The following is an 18,014-nucleotide window of genomic DNA, read 5'->3' on the forward strand; positions in this document are numbered from 1 at the left end:
TGCGTGGAAGTCGGCCCGTGAGGCAGCGGGAGAATTTAAATAGCGAGCAGAGGCTGAAGACAAGCTTCACTCCAAGTGAGGTAAGGCCGGGTAAATTTAATTAGATTAGGAGCAGGTAATGGAGGCAGCAGTTAGGGCAGTTGAGTGCTCCGTTTGCAGTATGTGTGAAGTCAGGGTGAGCACAATTGTCCCTGGTGACCACACCTGCAAAAGGTGCATCCAGCTGCAGCTCCTGACAAACCGTGTTAGGGAACTGGAGCTGGAGCTGGATGAAATTCGGATCATTCGGGAGGCAGACGCTGTCAATAACAGGAGTTACAGGGAGTCACAAGGTTACAAGGTGAAAGTAAATCCGAAAGGTTTCTACAATTATATTAAAAGCAAGAGGATAGTGAGGGATAAAATTGGTCCCTTAGAGAATCAGGGTGGTCAGCTATGTGTGGAGCCGAAGGAGATGGGAGAGATTTTGAATGATTTTTTCTCTTCGGTATTCACTAAGGAGAAGGACATTAAATTGTGTACGGTGTGGGAAACAAGTAGGGAAGTTATGGAACCTATGACAATTAAAGAGGTGGAAGTACTGGCGCTTTTAAGAAATTTAAAAGTGGATAAATCTCCAGATCCTGACAGGATATTCCCCAGGACCTTGAGGGAAGTTTGTGTAGAGATAGCAGGAGCTCTGACGGAGATATTTCAGATGTCATTAGAAACGGGGATTGTGCCGGAGGATTGGCGTTTTGCTCATGTGGTTCCATTGTTTAAAAAGGGTTCTAGAAGTAAGCCTAGCAATTATAGACCTGTCAGTTTGACATCAGTGGTGGGTAAATTAATGGAAAGTATTCTTAGAGATAGTATTTATAATTATCTGGATAGACAGGATCTGATTAGGAGTAGCCAGCATGGAGTTGTCTGTGGAAGGTCATGTTTGACAAACCTTATTGAATTTTTTGAAGAAGTTACGAGGAATGTTGATGAGGGTAAGGCAGTGGATGTAATCTATATGGAATTCAGCAAGGCCTTTGACAAAGTTCCACATGGAAGGTTAGTTAAGAAGGTTCAGTCATTAGGTATTAATGCTGGAGTAATAAAATGGATTCAACAGTGGCTAGATGGGAGATGCCAGAGAGTAGTGGTGGATCGTTGTTTATCGGGATGGAGGCCAGTGACTAGCGGGGTGCCTCAGGGATCTGTTCTGAGCCCAATGTTGTTTGTAATATATATAAATGATCTGGATGATGGGGTGGTAAATTGGATTAGTAAGTATGCCGATGATACTAAAGTAGGAGGTGTTGTGGATAATGAGGTGGGTTTTCAAAGCTTGCAGGGAGATTTATGCTGGTTAGAAGAATGGGCTGAATGTTGGCAGATAGAGTTTAATGCTGAGAAGTGTGAGGTTCTACATTTTGGCAGGAATAATCCAAATAGAACATACAGGGTAAATGGTAGGGCATTGAGGAATGCAGAGGAACAGAGAGATCTAGGAATAACAGTGCATAGTTCCCTGAAGGTGGAGTCTCATGTAGATAGGGTGGTGAAGAAGGCTTTTGGAATGCTGGCCTTTATAAATCAGAGCATTGAGTACAGAAGTTGGGATGTAATGTTAAAATTGTACAAGGCATTGGTAAGGCCAAATTTGGAATATTGTGTACAGTTCTGGTCACCGAATTATAGGAAAGATATCAATAAATTAGAGAGAGTGCAGAGACGATTTACTAGGATGTTACCTAGGTTTCAGCACTTGAGTTACAGAGAAAGGTTGAACAAGTTAGGTCTCTATTCATTGGAGCGTAGAAGGTTGAGGGGGGATTTGATCGAGGTATTTAAGATTTTGAGAGGGATAGAGTTAACATGAATAGGCTGTTTCCATTGAGAATAGGGGAGATTCAAACGAGAGGACATGATTTGAGAGTTAGGGGACAGAAGTTTAAGGGAAACATGAGGGGGTATTTCTTTACTCAGAGAGTGATAGCTGTGTGGAATGAGCTTCCTGTAGAAGTAGTAGAGGCCAGTTCAGTTGTGTCATTTAAGGTAAAATTGGATAGGTATATGGACAGGAAAAGAGTGGAGGGTTATGGGCTGAGTGCGGGTAGGTGGGACTAGGTGAGATTAAGAGTTTGGCACAGACTAGGAGGGTCGAGATGGCCTGTTTCCGTGCTGTGATTGTTATATGGTTATATGGAGATAGTCACCCCTAAGAGTCAGGAGACAGGGAGCTGAGTGACTGTCAGGAGAGGGAAGGGAATTAGACAGAATGAGCAGAGCACACCTGTGGCCGTTCCCATCAATAATAAGTATACCGTTTTGGATACTATTGGTGGCGACAACCTACCAGGGACAAGTTGCAGTGGTTGCGTCTCTAGCACCGAGACTGGACCCTCAGCTCAGAAGGGAAGGAGGGAAAAGAGCAGAGCAGTAGTGATAGGGGATTCGATAGTTAGGGGAACAGATAGGAGGTTCTGTGGAAGAGATCGAGAATCCCGGATGGTCTGTTGCCTCCCTGGTGCCAGGGTCCGCAATATCTTGGATCGAGTTCTCAGTATTCTCAAGAGGGAGGGTGAGCAGCCAGATGTCATGGTCCATGTAGGGACCAATGACATGGGTAAGAGTGAGGAGGACCTGAAAGGTGAGTTTAGGGAGTTAGGCACCAAGTTAAAGGACAGGACCTCCAGGATTGCAATCTCAGGACTGCTACCAGTGCCATGTGCAGGCGGGTTTAGAAATAGTAAGATAGCACAGATCAACATGTGGCTGAAGACATGGTGCAGGAGGGAGGGCTTCAGATTTATAGATTATTGGGCAGTTTTCCAGGAAAGGTGGGGCCTGTTCCAGCTGGACGGTTTACATCAGAACAGGAGGGGGACAAATATTCTTGCAGGTAGGTTTGCTAGAGAGGCTCCAGTGGATTTAAACTAGATACAAGAGGGGAGGGGAACCAGGGTGTAGGAACAGATATATGGTAGAAGGAAGAAAATGATAGTAAAGTTGTTTGCACCATTAGAGGTAAACAGAGAAGAATAGGTGGAGAATTTCTTAAATGCATTTATTTTAATGTTAGGAGCATTGTAAGAAAGGTGGATGAGCTTAGAGCATGAATTGATACCTGGAAATATGATTTTGTAGCTATTAGTGAAACATGGTTGCAGGAGGGGTGTGATTGGCAACTAAATATTCCTGGATTTCATTGCTTCAGGTGTGATAGAATTGGAGGGGCAAGAGGGGGAGGTGTTGCATTGCTTGTCAGAGAAAATATTACAGCGGTGCTTGGAGCCCTACAGAGGGCTCGTCTAGAGAGGCTATTTGGGTAGAATTGAGGAACGGGAAAGGTGCAGTAACACTTATAGGCGTGTATTATAGACCACCTAATGGGGAGCGAGAATTGGCGGAGCAAATTTGTAAGGAGATAGCAGATATTTGTAGTAAGCACAGGGTTGTGATTGTGGGAGATTTTAATTTTCCACACATAGACTGGGAAGCCCATACTGTAGAAGGGCTGGATGGTTTGGAGTTTGTAAAATGTGTGCAGGATAGTTTTTTGCAGCAATACAAAGAGGTACCAACTACAGAAGGGGCAGTGTTGAATCTCATGTTAGGGAATGAAATAGGTCAAGTGACGGAGGTATGTGTTGAGGAGCACTTCGGGTCCAGTGATCACAATGCCATTAGTTTCAATATAATTATGGAGAGGAATAGGACTGGACCCAGGTTGAGATTTTTGATTGGAGAAAGGCTAACTTTGAGGAGATGCAAAAGGATTTAGAAGGAGTGGATTGGAACAATTTATTTTATGAAAAGGATGTAATAGAGAAATGGAGGTCTTTTAAAGGTTAACTTTTGAGGGTACAGAATCTTTATGTTCCTGTTAGGTTGAAAGGAAAGGTTAAAAGTTTGAGAGAGCCATGGTTTTCAAGGGATATTGGAAACTTGGTTTGGAAAAAGAGAGATCTACAATAAATATAGGCAGCATGGAGTAAATGAGGTGCTCGAGGAATATAAAGAATGTAAAAAGAATCTTAAGAAAGTAATTAAAAAAGCTAAAAGGTACGAGATTTGGCAAGTCAGGTGAAAATAAATCCAAAGGGTTTCTACAGTTATATTAATAGCAAAAGGATAGTGAGGGATAAAATTGGTCCCCTAGAGAATCAAAGTGGACAGCTATGTGTGGAGCCAAAAGAGATGGGGGAGATTTTGAACGAATTCTTTTCTTCGGTATTCACTAAGGAGAAGGATATTGAATTGTGTAAGGTAAGGGAAACAAGTAGGGAAGTTATGGAAACTATAACAATTAGAGGAGGAAGTACTGGCGCTTTTAAGGAATATAAAAGTGGATAAATCTCCAGGTCCTGACAGGATATTCACTAGGTCCTTGAGGGCAGTTGGGTTAAAAATAGCAGGGGCTCTGACAGAAATATTTTAAATGGCATTAGAAACGGGGATAGCGTTGGAGGATTAGCGTATTGCTCATGTTGTTCTATTGTTTAAAAAGGGTTCTAAGAATAAACCTAGCAATTATAGGCTTGTCAGTTTGACATCAGTGGTGAGTAAATTAATGGAATGTATTCTTAGAGATGGTATATATAATTATCTGGATAGACAGGGTCTGATTAGGAACAGTCAACATGTATTTGTGCGTGGATGGTCATGTTCGACAAATCTTATTGAATTTTTCGAAGAGCTTACTAGGAAAGTTGACAAGGGTAAAGCAGTGGATGTTGTCTATATGGACTTCAGTAAGGCCTTTGACAAGGTTCCACACGGAAAGTTAGTTGGGAAGGTTCGATTGTTAGGTATTAATATTGAAGTAGTAAAATGGATTCGACAGTGGCTGGAAGGGAGATGCCAGAGAGTAGTGGTGGATAACTGTTTGTCAGGTTGGAGGCCGGTGACTAGTGGTGTGCCTCAGGGATCTGTACTGGGTCCAATGTTGTTTGTCATATACATTAATGATCTGGATGATGGGGTGGTAAATTGGATTAGTAAGTATGTAGAAGATACTAAGGTAGGTGGCATTGTGGATAATGAAGTAGGTTTTCAAAGTTTGCAGAGAGATTTAGACCAGTTAGAAGAGTGGGCTGAAAGATGCTGGATGGAGTTTAATGCTGATAAATGTGAGGTGCTACATTTTGGTAGGAATAATCCAAATAGGACATGCATGGTAAATGGTAGGGCATTGAAGAATGCAGTAGAACAGAGTGATCTAGGAATAATGGTGCATAGTTCCCTGAAGGTAGAATCTCATGTGGATAGGGTGGTGAAGAAAGCTTTTGGTATGCTGGCCTTTATAAATCAGAGCATTGAGTATAGGAGTTGGGATGTAATGTTAAAATTGTACAAGGCATTGGTGAGGCCAAATTTGGAGTACTGTGTACAGTTCTGGTCACTGAATTATAGGAAAGATGTCAACAAAATAGAGAGAGTAGAGAGAAGATTTACTAACTAGAATGTTACCTGGGTTTCAACACCGAAGTTCAGAGAAAGGTTGAACAAGTTAGGTCTTTATTCATTGGAGCATAGAAGGTTGAGGGGGGGGCTTGATAGAGGTATTTAAAATTATGAGGGGGATAGAGTTGACGTGGATTGGCTTTTTCCATTGAGAGTAGGGGAGATTCAAACAAGAAGACATGAGTTGAGAGTTGGGGGCAAAAGTTTAGGGGTAACACAAGGGGGAATTTCTTTACTCAGAGAGTGGTAGCTGTGTGGAACGAGCTTCCAGTAGAAGTGGTAGAGGCAGGTTCGATATTGTCATTTAAAGTAAAATTGGATAGGTATATGGACAGGAAAGGAATGGAGGGTTATGGGCTGAGTGCAGGTCAGTGGGACTAGGTGAGAGTAAGCATTCGGCATGGACTAGAAGGGCCAAGATGGCCTGTTTCCATGCTGTAATTGTTATATGGTTATATGGTTCTCAGGAGATTCAAGAACTACTTTCTATGTCTCCTGAGTGAGTCTGATTGTCATAGAGTTACAGCACAGCAACAGGTCAAACAAGCTGCCTAAACAAGAGTAAATCTGAAGATGCTGGAAATTCAAGCAACACATGCTAAATGCTGGAGGAACTCAGCAGGCAAGGCAGCCTCTATGGAAAAGAGAATAGTCAAGGTTGCAGACCAAGGTACTTCCTCAGATCTGGAGAGAAAAAGGAGTCAGAATGAAACTGCCTTGCACCCAGATCACACCTCTCCCTATCCTTCCCATCAATGTACCCATCCAAATTTCTCTGAAATGTTGAATTCAAGCCACATCCACAACTTCTGCTGTTAGCTTATTCCACAGTAATGAGTTCTGGTCATTCACGTAAAGGTACAGCAGCAGTTGCTAAGTAAAACTCCATCCATTTGGGTGCCATGGCAGCAAAAGGGTTAGTGCAATGTTCTTACAGCTTGGAGTTCAGTTTTGAGATAATCGGTAAGGAGTTTGTATGTTCTCCCCATGACTGTGTAGGTTTATGGTTTTCTCCCATGGTCCAAAGACGTACCGGTTAGTACGCTAATTGATCATTGTAAATTGTCCAATGATTAGGCTAAGTCTGAGTGGTTTGTTGCTGGGCAGCACGGCTCAAAGGGCTGATTTCGCACTGTATCCTAAAAATAAACAAATAAATAAATAGTCCCATTTCAGAGGGATTTAATCTCAACAATGGTATTTGAATAATGATTCATTTTCAAGTCAGGAGAGTGCGAGAAAGGGAATCGGTCGGTGGTCCCAGAGGCCTTGTCATTCTTGGATATGAGAGTTGCTGTCAGTGTGTCCCTCTGGTTGCTTCCCTCCTTCTCTACCCTTTTATTGTGACAGCTGACACTCATCCTGAAGCAGTTCATCAATGGTGCAGCACAGCTTCTAAAAAAGGAAGAAACTCCACCAATTTTAAAATAATAGTCAGTCCTGCAAGATGGCACTGGTGATGAAACTCGGGGGTTTATATAGTATACATACTTCGATAATAAATGTACTTTGAGTTTTGAACACTTAACAGTGAATAGACTCTAACGTACACTGACTGTCTCCTTTTCCTATCATTCTCATTACTAAGTTCATTTGTCCCTTAGAAAGTAGATTTGAATGCACGAAAGCAAAATTTTTTTGAAATCTGTTTTATTTATTTTCTTATTTACTCATTTAGAGATACAGCACAGTCACGGGGCCCTCTGGCCCAACGAGCCCACACTGCCCAATTACACCCACGTGACCAATGACCTAACTAACTCATACATCTTTGGAAACCAGAGCACCCAGAGGAAACCCACATGGCCACGGGCAGAATGTACAAGCTCCTTGGGAATTCAACCCCAGTTGCTCGCATTGTAATAGTGTTATGCTAAATGCTACACTATCGTGGCACCTAGTAATCCATGTATTCTGGCTATACAAATGTTTGAAGTACATTTATTGTCAAAGTATGCATGCAGTATACAGCCCTGGGGTTCATCTTCTCCACAGACAGCCACAAAACTAAGAAAACTACGGAACTATTTGAAGAAAGTCATCAAGCCTGCCACACACAGAAAACAAATTGCGCAAACGGCAACAAGAACATCAACCTCCTGCCTTGCACAGAAAACAAATCGTGCAAGAGCAACAAGAAAGAATGAGCAAAAGCACAGAAAATAAAACAAAAAAATCCATATTCATTTCAGTTCAAAGTTTATTATTTGTACGCTGCCCCAATTGAAAGTCGGCCAAAACAGCGAAGTAGCAACAGAAAAGGAGCAACCAGGAACAAGTCTAATCATCAAAATGAGGAACCAGAACTTCAGTACCATCCTCCAACAGCATTGAGGCAGAGAGAAACCATTTGAATGCAGGGACCTTCCCTCAGGAGCAGCGAGCACAATCAGCGAAATGGATTCGATCAGTGCTCCATCTCCAATCTTTTTGCCCTCCCTACATCGAAACTTCTTGGAGACAGCAAAGCACCAGATTGCTCAATTGCACCGAAAATACACCTTCAAACAGTAGTTCACAGGCTACAGTAGTATCAGAATCAGATTTAAAAGAAAAAGACATAAAAGAAGTGAAAGAGAAAGTTTCATGGACCATCTGGAGAATGCCGCCCATGGTAGTAGCTTCGTTTGCTGTTGACATCTTCTTCCGGTTGTTAAAATGTGATCCAAAAATTCACTGTGATGTCCAGAGCTGCCAGAGATTTGTGCTTTGCTTCTCACCTGTCACTGTTTTGTGGATCATAAAGACTTAGGAAATATTTTTAGTTCTTATTTTTTTTTAACAATCAACGGTGTCTAAGTATAATCTCAGGTGCATTAACCAAACTCCAGGCAAATACTGGGATGAACGCTCAAAATTGTTCCTTCCTGGATTTACAATTATCTCACAGACATAACTGGTTATTCAGAAAGGTCTTTTCATATTGACAATAGGGAATTCATAGTTTTGTTTTTCATCAATGCTTTACAGCGAAAAGCTTGAGAACAGGAAAGTTCAGAACAAGAAATAAAAACAAAATATTTACAACTTCATTTACCTACCTTTTCAAACTTGTTTCCATTTTCATCAGTAAATACAAGCTTTGGCTGATACACGGAATTCAGATTGGTTCCATATATTGTGACATTGAGGCCCCTGTGGAAAAGCAACAGTTATTGCTGTGGAGTGTGTGTGCTTATACTATTAACGCACGCACGCACACACACTAGAATGCATAGTCAAGTTATTTCAGTCACTTATCTATTATAACACTCAATATTTTAGGAACTTTCTACCCCTCTGCCATCAAATTTCTGAATGGACAATGAACCATTAGACCATAAGATATGGGAGTGGAAGTAGCCCATTCGGCCCATCGACTGCCCCACCATTCAATCATGGGCTGATCCAATTCTTCCAGTCGTCTCCACTCCCCTACCTTCTCCCCATACCCTTTGATGCCCTGGCTAATCAAGAACCTATCTATCTCTGCCTTAAGTGCACTCAATGACTTGGCCTCCACAACTGCTCATGGCAACAAATTCCACAGATTTATCACTTTCCGACTAAAGTAATTTCTCAGCATCTCTCTTCTAAATGGACATCCTTCAATCCTTGTCATGCCCTCCTTTCCTAGGCTCCCCTACCATGGGAAATAATTTTGCCATATCTAATCTGTTCAAGTCTTTTAACATTCGGAATGTTTCTATGAGATCTCCTTCATTCTCCTGAACTCCAGGGAATACAGCCCAACAGCTGCCAGATGTTCCTCATACAATAACCCTTTCATTCCTGGAATCATTCTTGTGAATCTTCTCTGAACCCTCTCCAATGTCAGTATATCCTTTCTAAAATAAGGAGCCCAAAACTGCACACAATACTCTAAGCGTGGTCTCACGAGTGCCTTATAGAGCCTCAGCATCACATCCCTGCTCTTATATTCTATACCTCTAAAAATGAATGCCAACATTGCACTGAAATTCTTCACTACCAACTCAACTTGGAGGTTAACCTTTTTGATATCCTGCATGAGGACTCCCAAGTCCCTTTGTATCTCTGCATTTTGAATTATTTCCCCATCTAAATAATGGTCTACCCGTTTATTTCTTCCACCAAAGTGCATGACCATACACTTTTCAACATTGTATTTTATTTGCCACTTCTTTGCTAATTCCCCTAAACTATCTAAGTCTCTCTGCAGGCTCTCTGTTTCCTCAACACTACCCTCTCTTCCACCTATCTTTGTATCATTGACAAATTTAGCCATAAACCTATTAATCCCATAGTCCAAATCATCGAAGTACTCTGTAAAAAGCAGCGGTCCCAACATCAACCCCAGTGGAACTCCATTGGTAACCAGCAGCCAGCCAGAATAGGATCCCTTTATTCCTACTCTCTGTTTTCTGCTGAACAGCCAATGCTGCACCCATGCTAGTAACTCCCTTGTAATTCCATGGGCCCTTAGCTTGCTCAGCAGCCTCATGTGTGGCACCTTGTCAAAGGCCTTCTGAAAATTCATGTACACCATGTCATCTGCATCTCCTTCATCTACCCTGCTTGTAATTTCCTCAAGAATTAGGTTAGTCAGGCAGGATTTTCCTTTCAGGAAACCATGCTGGCTTTGGCCTATCTTGTCATGAGCCTCCAGGTACTCCGTAATCTCATTCCTAACAATCGATTCCAACAACTTTCCAACCACTGATGTCAGGCTAACAGGCCTATAGTTTCCTTTCTACTGTCTCTCACCCTTCTTAAAATGCAGAATAACATTTTCCAGTCATCCAGTACAATGCCAGAATCTATCGATTCTTGAAAGATCATTGTTAATGCCTCTGCAATCTCTCCAGCTACTTCCTTCAGAACCCGAAGGAGATTAATCCACCCTCAGACCATTAAGCTTCCTGAGCACTTTCTCGATCGTAATTTTCACTGCACAAACTTCACTTCCCTGACACTCTTAAATGTCCGGTATACTACAGGTGTCTTCTACTGTGAGGAGTGATGTAAAATATGCTTTCAGTTCCTCTGCCATCTCTGCCTCTCTCATTACAATATCTCCAGAGCCATCTTCTATTGGTCCCATATCTACCCTCAACTCTCTTTTACCTTTTATATACTTAAAAAAGCTTTTATTGTCTTCTTTGAAATTAGTCACCAGCTTCCTTTCATAATTCATATTGTCCTTCCTAATGACTTTCTTAGTTTCCTTCAGCAAGTTTTTAAAAGCTTCCCAATCCTCTATCTCCCGACTTGATTTGGCTTCCTGTATGCTTTCTCTTTTGCTTTTACTTTGGCTCTGACTTCATTTGTCAGCCACGGTAGTGTCCTTCTTCCATTCGAAAATGTCTTCTTATTTGGAATATATCTGTCATTTTTCACAGAAACTCCAGCCATTGCTGCTCTGCTGTCCTTCCTGCTGGTATCCCTTTCAAGTCAATCTTGGCCAATTCTCCTCTCATGCCATTGTTATTTCCTTTATTCCACTGAAATACTGACACATTGGAATTTAGTTTCTCCTTCTCAAATTTCAAAGTGAACTCAATCATATTGTGATCATTGTTCCCCAAGGGCTCCTTAACCTTAAGCTCTCTAATCACCTCTGGATCATTGCACAGCAGCCAATCCAGTACAGCCAATCCCCTAGCAGGCTGTACTCACCACCCAGGATATGCCATTCCTCATTGCTACCATCAAGGGGGTAGCACTGAGAAATGGAGGTACAGGAGTTGAAGACACACACTCAACATTTCAAGAACAGCTTCTTCCTCTCTGCCGTTAGATTTCTGAATGGACAATAAACCCATGAACACTACCTCAGTATTTTTTCTCTCTTCTTGCACTACCTACTTAATTTAATTTTTTTTGATATAAACTTATTGTAATTTCTAGTTTTTGTTGTTATGTACAGCAATGCGGTGCTGTTGCAAAACAACAAATTACATGACATATGCCACTGATATTAAACCTGACACTGATTCTGATAGTATTTCACTGCTGCTTTATGTCTCCAATTAGAACAGAGAGTTCCTGCCTCACTACTCAACCTAGTCATCTGGAGAAGGTGTGGTTAAATGATGTTGTCTCACCTGATGATGCTGCATTGTGGGGACAAGTCACGGATGACAGGATTCTTCCGGTACTGGAACTTGAAATTGCCCTTGACTGGTATATTTGCTGAGTCCATCATCACTACAGGAAACTCCTCCATCAACGTCTTCATTTGTGGAGTTATGCATTTGATAGAAATATCATTTTGCCTAAGATTGAAATAAGTACAAAACACAACATGGAAACCATAGCAGTATATGTTGCTTATAAAATCTGCTCAGTTATAATGCACCTTAGCAAGAACAAGAAACACAGTATGGAACAGGCCTTGAGCTTCACCAGCAAACCCCGATTTAACCCTAACCTAATTAACCTACAAACTGGTATGTCTTTGGACAGGGGAGGAAACTGGAACATTGGAAGAAAACCCATGTATTCCATGGAGAGGACATACAAACTCCTTTCAGAGGACACCCGGACTGAACTCCAAACTCAGAAGCACTGAGCTGTCATAGTGTTGCACAAATTGCTATGCCACATGGTACCCAATATACCTCAGCAAGAACAAAAGACAGAAAATCTTTTTATCAGAGTGGTAAGGTGTACTTGTTCACAAGTTGTTCAATGGCTCAGCAACCATTTAGAAAAAGAAATGCAATGCTTGCCTTTTGTGGAAGACACTTTGAGAACATGCGTAGATATCTTTCTCCTAGCGTACAGAACTCTGGTGACCACAGTGTACATGTCTGGTCTCTCTAGCTGACAGATATATTTGTGATAGAGGGAGTTCAACAAAGGTCAACCAGACTGATTGCATAATATGGCCCCATAATGTACTGGTTAGCACAATGCTTTATAGCATCAGCCATCGGGGTTCAATACACACATCGGTCTGTATGTTCTCCCCGTGACCATGTGCGTTTCCTCTGGGTGCTCCCACATCCCAAAGATGTATGGGTTTGGGTTAGTTATATGTATGCACCAGATGTACAGTGACACTTGTGGGCTGCTCCTGGCACTACTCTTGGACTGCTATGGTCGCAGCACATAATGCGTTTCACGGTATGTTTAAATGTTCATGTGATAATTCACTCTTTAATGCCAGTGTGCTGCACAGGAAGAGATTTAAAGGTATAAGCCTATTTTTTAAAGAAAAATTAAATGTAATGTCATTGAAGTGTACAAAATCCTTAAGGCTAGACACTGACATATGTTTCCTCTGACTAGTTTTCCCAGAATAAGGAGGGCACTATTTCAAAGAAAGTTGTAGCCATTGAAGACAGAGACTGGAAGAAATTTCTTCATCTACAGGGTGGTGAATCTTGGATGTTATTGAATGATGCATAAGGCAAAAGCAGCAGAATAGCTAGTTCCTCCTTCTTAAGCCCTCTATTCTTACATTATGGAGAGGGAAACATGCAACACACTGTGAAATTCAGGAAAATCAGGGACTTGGCTTCAGCAATTAAAGGACCACTAGCAATTTAGTTTCTGGAATTCGTTCCACTGGAATGGCTGCTGATGTTGGGGGTCAACTGAAATCAGGCATAGTGTAGACTAAACATTCTGTTGGCATATGGCACATTGTCCCACCCCTCTTCAAATCCACGCACAATAAAAAGATACATACTGCCAAATGAAGCAGTAAATGATTTTTCATAACCTAATGCATGAATATCCAAGCAATGAGGTCTTCAATTCCATTCCTGAAACATTTAACCGCCTGAAAAATCTTGCAAAGGCAATATTAACCGCATATTCATGTGAGTCATTGTTTTCACTGATGAACTTGGTTGTCTATTTATAGGAGTAGATTTACTGATGAACCTAGTGCCACATGTCAAATGCAAGTCAGATATGGAATATTTGTCATCATTTGTGCAGCAAGTGTTTATTTCCTCTCCTTAATCTTTTTTGAATATGGACCAAACCTTACAATTTCACATTCACATTTCTTATGTTATATATACAAGATTAAAAATTGTTTTATGCTCATTTCCTAAACACAAGTGTAAGGAGAACAAAATAATTGTTACGTTACTCCGGATCGTATGCAGCACCAAAGAAAAACACAAAAGATAAAGTAACAAATTGGTTCATTTGGTAGGTCAAATATGATGGCAGAATATTTAGTATTAATGGTAAGACTCCTAGCAGTGTGGAGAATCAGAGGGATCTTGGGGTCCGAGTCCATAGGACTCTCAAAGCAGCTATGCAGGTTGACTCTGTGGTTAGGAAGGCATACAGTGTATTGGCCATCAATTGTGGAATTGAATTTAGGAGCTGAGAGGTAATGTTGCAGCTATATAGGACCCTGATCAGACCCCACTTGGAGTACTGTTTTCAGTTCTGGTCACCTCACTACAGGAAGGATGTGGAAGCCATAGAAAGGGTGCAGAGGAGATTTACAAGGATGTTGCCTGGATTGGGGAGCATGCTTTATGAGAGTAGGTTGAGTGAACTTGGCCTTTTCTCCTTGGAGCAATGGAGGATGAGAGGAGACCTGATAGAGGTGTATAGGATGATGAGAGGCATTGATCATGTGGATTGTCAGAGGCTTTTTCCCCAGGGCTGAAATGGTTGCCACAAGAGGACACAGGTTTAAGGTGCTGGAGAGTAGGTACAGAGATGTCAGGGGTAAGTTTTTTACTCAGAGTGGTGAGTGAGTGGAATGGGGTGCCAGCAATGGGGGAGGAAGCAGATACAATAGGGTCTTTTAAGAGACTTTTGGATAGGTACATGGAGCTTAGAAAAATAGAGGGCTATGGGTAAGCCTAGTAATTTCTGAGGTAGAGACATGTTCGGCACAACTTTGTGGGCCGAAGGGCCTGTATTGTGCTGTAGGTTTTCTACGTTTCTATGTTTCTATTACATATACAGGCAGTCCCCAATTTACGCACAAGTTCCATTCCTATCTTTAAGTCGGATTTGTACGTAAGTCAGAACAAGTACACCAGGTATTATTTAGCGTCAGTCAAAAGTTTGTCTTAGTATATAGATTTTACCTTTCTATGCATATAAAATGTAGGTATTCCAATAATTAAGGCACTGCGTTGCTTAGAAGTAATTGTAGCTTTCATCAGGGCAGGGCATTTCACATGCTCCATTACTCTCACTTTATCCATTATCCTTTAAAATTGTTCCGATCATTGACCAACTATAGCCTAACGCTTTTCCAATGACCGATGGTGTTTCATCTCTTTTCAAATGCTTTATTATTACTTTATTTTCAATCGCGATCGCTTCTCATCAATGGAACAGAAACACTGTGGGCGGCGGGTCCCAACCTGCGCCTGCTCCTGAGGTCCACTGGGTCCTAAGGACTACGGCACTGAATTCCCCGGGTCCTAAACTCCACCAGACTGAGACAGGTTAAATGGGGCAAGTGGGGGCTGTGATGGGTTTGGGTATTTGATCCTCCACAATATTCCACGTGGGAATTTAAACTGGAGGTGACGGTGTTTTTTTTTACGAGGTCAAGTCGCGAACTCGATATCAACCTGGCACAGGAGTGGTCTGTCACTGGATCAAATGCAGGAACCTCTGTTCTCCAGCCCAGTGCTGATCTGACTGCGCCACCAGCTGACTGGAACGGGCGGGTGGGGGGGGGGGGGTGGTCAGGATCAGGGTGAATCTTACTTCGAAAAATTTACTGTGTTGAGTGTCAACAGCAACAACTTAAAATGGTGGACGGCATCACAATCCGAATTAAACTGGCGGACGGCGTTCTCCTTCCTCAGTTTGCAAGTATGAGTTGTCCGTAACTTGGGGACTACCTGTACAGAGATTGATTGTATGTCCATGATGTGATGCTGGTCTGTACGTAAGGTGACTGATGGGATATAATAAAGTAAAGGTGGAGTTAAAGGGTAGAGATGTTGATCAGCCTTACTGCTTGGGTGAATTAACTGTTTTGAAGAATACGTACACAACGCTGGAAGAACTCAGGGGGTAGGGCCTAGAGGCGCTAGGTGCAAAACCAATCAGAGGAAAGATAAAGGGGGGAGGGGGAGGGGATAAGCATGAAAGAACTGTAGAGATAAAGAAGCAGAAAGTTGAAAGGGGAGAGAGGCAAAGAGGGACCTGGGATAGGGGGAGGGGTAGGGAATTACCGGAAATTGGAGAATTCAGTGTTCATACCACCAAGCTGGAGGCTACCCAGACGGTAGATGAGGTGGTGTTCCTCCAACCTGAGTTTGGCCTCATCATGGCAGTAGAGGAGGCCATGTATGGACATATCTAGATGGGAATGAGAGGCAGAGTTGAAGTGGGTGGCAACTGGGAGATCCTGTCTATTGTGTCGGACAGAGCGGAGGTGCTCAACGAAGCGGTCCCCCAATCTGCGTCGGGTCTCACCGATGTCGAGGAGGCTGCACCAGGAGCACCGGATGCATTAGACGACCACAACAGACTCGCAGGCGAAGTGTTGCCTCACCTGGAAGGACTGTCTGGGGCCCTGAATGGTGGTAAGGGGGGAGGTGTGGGGACAGGTGTAGCATTTGTGCTTGCAGGGATAAGTGCCAGGTGGGAGTTCTGTGGGGAGGGAAGTGTGGACCAGGTAGTCGTGGAGGGAACGATCCCCGCGAAAAGCTGAGGGGGTAGGGAATGAAAGATGTGCTTGGTGGTGGGGTCCTGTTGAAGGTGGCGGAAGTTGCGGAGGATAATATGCTGGATCCGGAGGCTGGTGGGGTGGTAGGTGAGGACAAGGGGAACCCTGTCCCTGTTGTGGTAACGGGTGGATGGGTTAAGGGCTGAAGTGTGGGAAATGGAGGAGATGCGGGTGAGGGCAAATGATCCACAGCATCTGCAGTCTGTCCTAACATAAATGCTACATAGCTTCCTCCCTGAAGGGAGTGGGACAAACAGTCCATCAGCAGGGTGGGTGGAGTCTTCAATGATGTTACAATAACAATACTATATAGACATGATGTAATTTTTCTATTGTCTTTTCAAAAGATTAATATTAAGAATTATTGAATAGGTTTTCTAAAATGCTTCACATATTTTGATCTGTCTTTGTTATACAGTATTTCTATTAACAGTAAAACAATGAATATTCATAGAAAAACACCAGGGCTCAGCCTTGTTCCTTTTAAAAAAGTCCATAATTATTGTTACTAATTCATTAATGAATGATCATCTCTGCTCAAACTAACATGGCACATGAGATAATGTTTTAAAATCATTGCCAATTTGGGCACATGCACTCAAAAAGATTCAGGCTGTGATATTAGGGCGTATGGAACCAAGGCAGAGTGAAAAAATCGATGGTACCGTATCAGATCCAACCTAACAGCATGAAAGAATAGGCTCATGTAGCCCTGTGGACTTCTCTCAGTTCACAGACTCTGTGTTCTTTTGTTCACCCTCACCAAATCATTGTTTTTAAATTATCAAAGGAGCCAGAAAACTTTGGGATGGTAGGCTGCTGATCAATCTCCTTCACAGCGAGGACTTGTGAACTGCAAAGCTACAGTCCAAATATATACTTTTTTTTACATCACTGTCTGGTATGGAGGGGCCACTGTACAGGACTGGAAAAAATTGCAAAGGATTGTAAACTCAGCCAGCTCTACCATGGGCACTAGTCTCCCCAGTGTCAAAAGCATCTTCAAAAGGCGATGTCTCAAAAATGCGGCATCCATCATTAAGAAATCCCATTACCCAGGACACACCCTCTTCTTACTACAGTCAAGGAGGTGTCTGAAGTCAGACATTCAGTGTTTCAAGATCAGCTTCTTCCCCTCTGCCATTAGACTTCTGAATGGACAATGACCCCATATGCACTATTTTACCATTTTCCTTTCTTTTAACGCTACTTACTTATATTTACAGTATATAGTTTTCTTTATAATTACTGTATGCGTTTCACTGTACTGATGCCGCAAAACAACAAATTTTACTACGTATGCTAGTGATGTTAAACCTTACTTTGATTTTGCACTTTGTCCAAGATTAAGGATCTCATGCAAATCCAAGGCAGTCATCAGTGCCTTTAAACATTGATATTTGAAACCAAACAATAAAGATCAAAGGCTTGCAAAACCCCACTCTCTATAGCTATTCTGGATTCTGAACACCTCACCTCTGTATTGAGCACTCCTTCCCTCCAATGGTCACATTCTGGGTATTGCCGGCTGTCAGATGTTGCCCCAACAATGTAATCAAAGTCCCACCAGCCAGGGGGCCATATGTTGGTACCACGTGAGTTATAACAGGTTCCTAAGGGAATTATTACAAAGATTCAGAGATGCTTCTAACATCTTTAGAAATAACACATCCAGTCCAATATTCATAGTCCAACCATTGGCATAATAAGGGCATACTGTCTCAGAGGGTCATGCCTACAGTGCCCATAACAAGTATTCCCCCCACCCCTCCCCTTGGAAGTTTTCATGTTATATTGTTTTACAACATTGTATCACAGTGGATTTAATTTAGCTTTTTTGACACTGATCAACGGAAAAAGACTCTTTTGAGTCAAAGTGAAAACAGATCTCTACAAAATAATTGAAATGAATTACAAATATAAAACACAACATAATAGA

At 42.1% G+C, this 18,014-nt stretch overlaps 1 protein-coding gene across 5 annotated transcripts in view; it reads right to left on the reverse strand.

Annotated features, from left to right (window-relative positions):
- mst1rb (macrophage stimulating 1 receptor b) overlaps positions 1–18,014 on the reverse strand; it is a 318,451-nt gene that overhangs the window by 129,753 nt on the left and 170,684 nt on the right. For all 5 annotated transcript variants that reach the window (XR_009506864.1, XM_059944606.1, XM_059944605.1 and 2 more), the window contains exons 9-11: positions 17,552–17,688; positions 11,505–11,675; positions 8,481–8,574 (exon numbers count right to left, since the gene is read on the reverse strand). Coding sequence is in view for 4 of the 5 variants with exons in the window: in XM_059944606.1 (XP_059800589.1) it covers positions 8,481–8,574; positions 11,505–11,675; positions 17,552–17,688 (402 nt within the window). In the remaining variant the exon portion in view is untranslated. The remainder of the gene's footprint in view (positions 1–8,480; positions 8,575–11,504; positions 11,676–17,551; positions 17,689–18,014) is intronic.

Source organism: Hypanus sabinus, chromosome 19 (assembly GCF_030144855.1).
Source record: "Hypanus sabinus isolate sHypSab1 chromosome 19, sHypSab1.hap1, whole genome shotgun sequence".
NCBI lineage: Eukaryota > Metazoa > Chordata > Chondrichthyes > Myliobatiformes > Dasyatidae > Hypanus > Hypanus sabinus.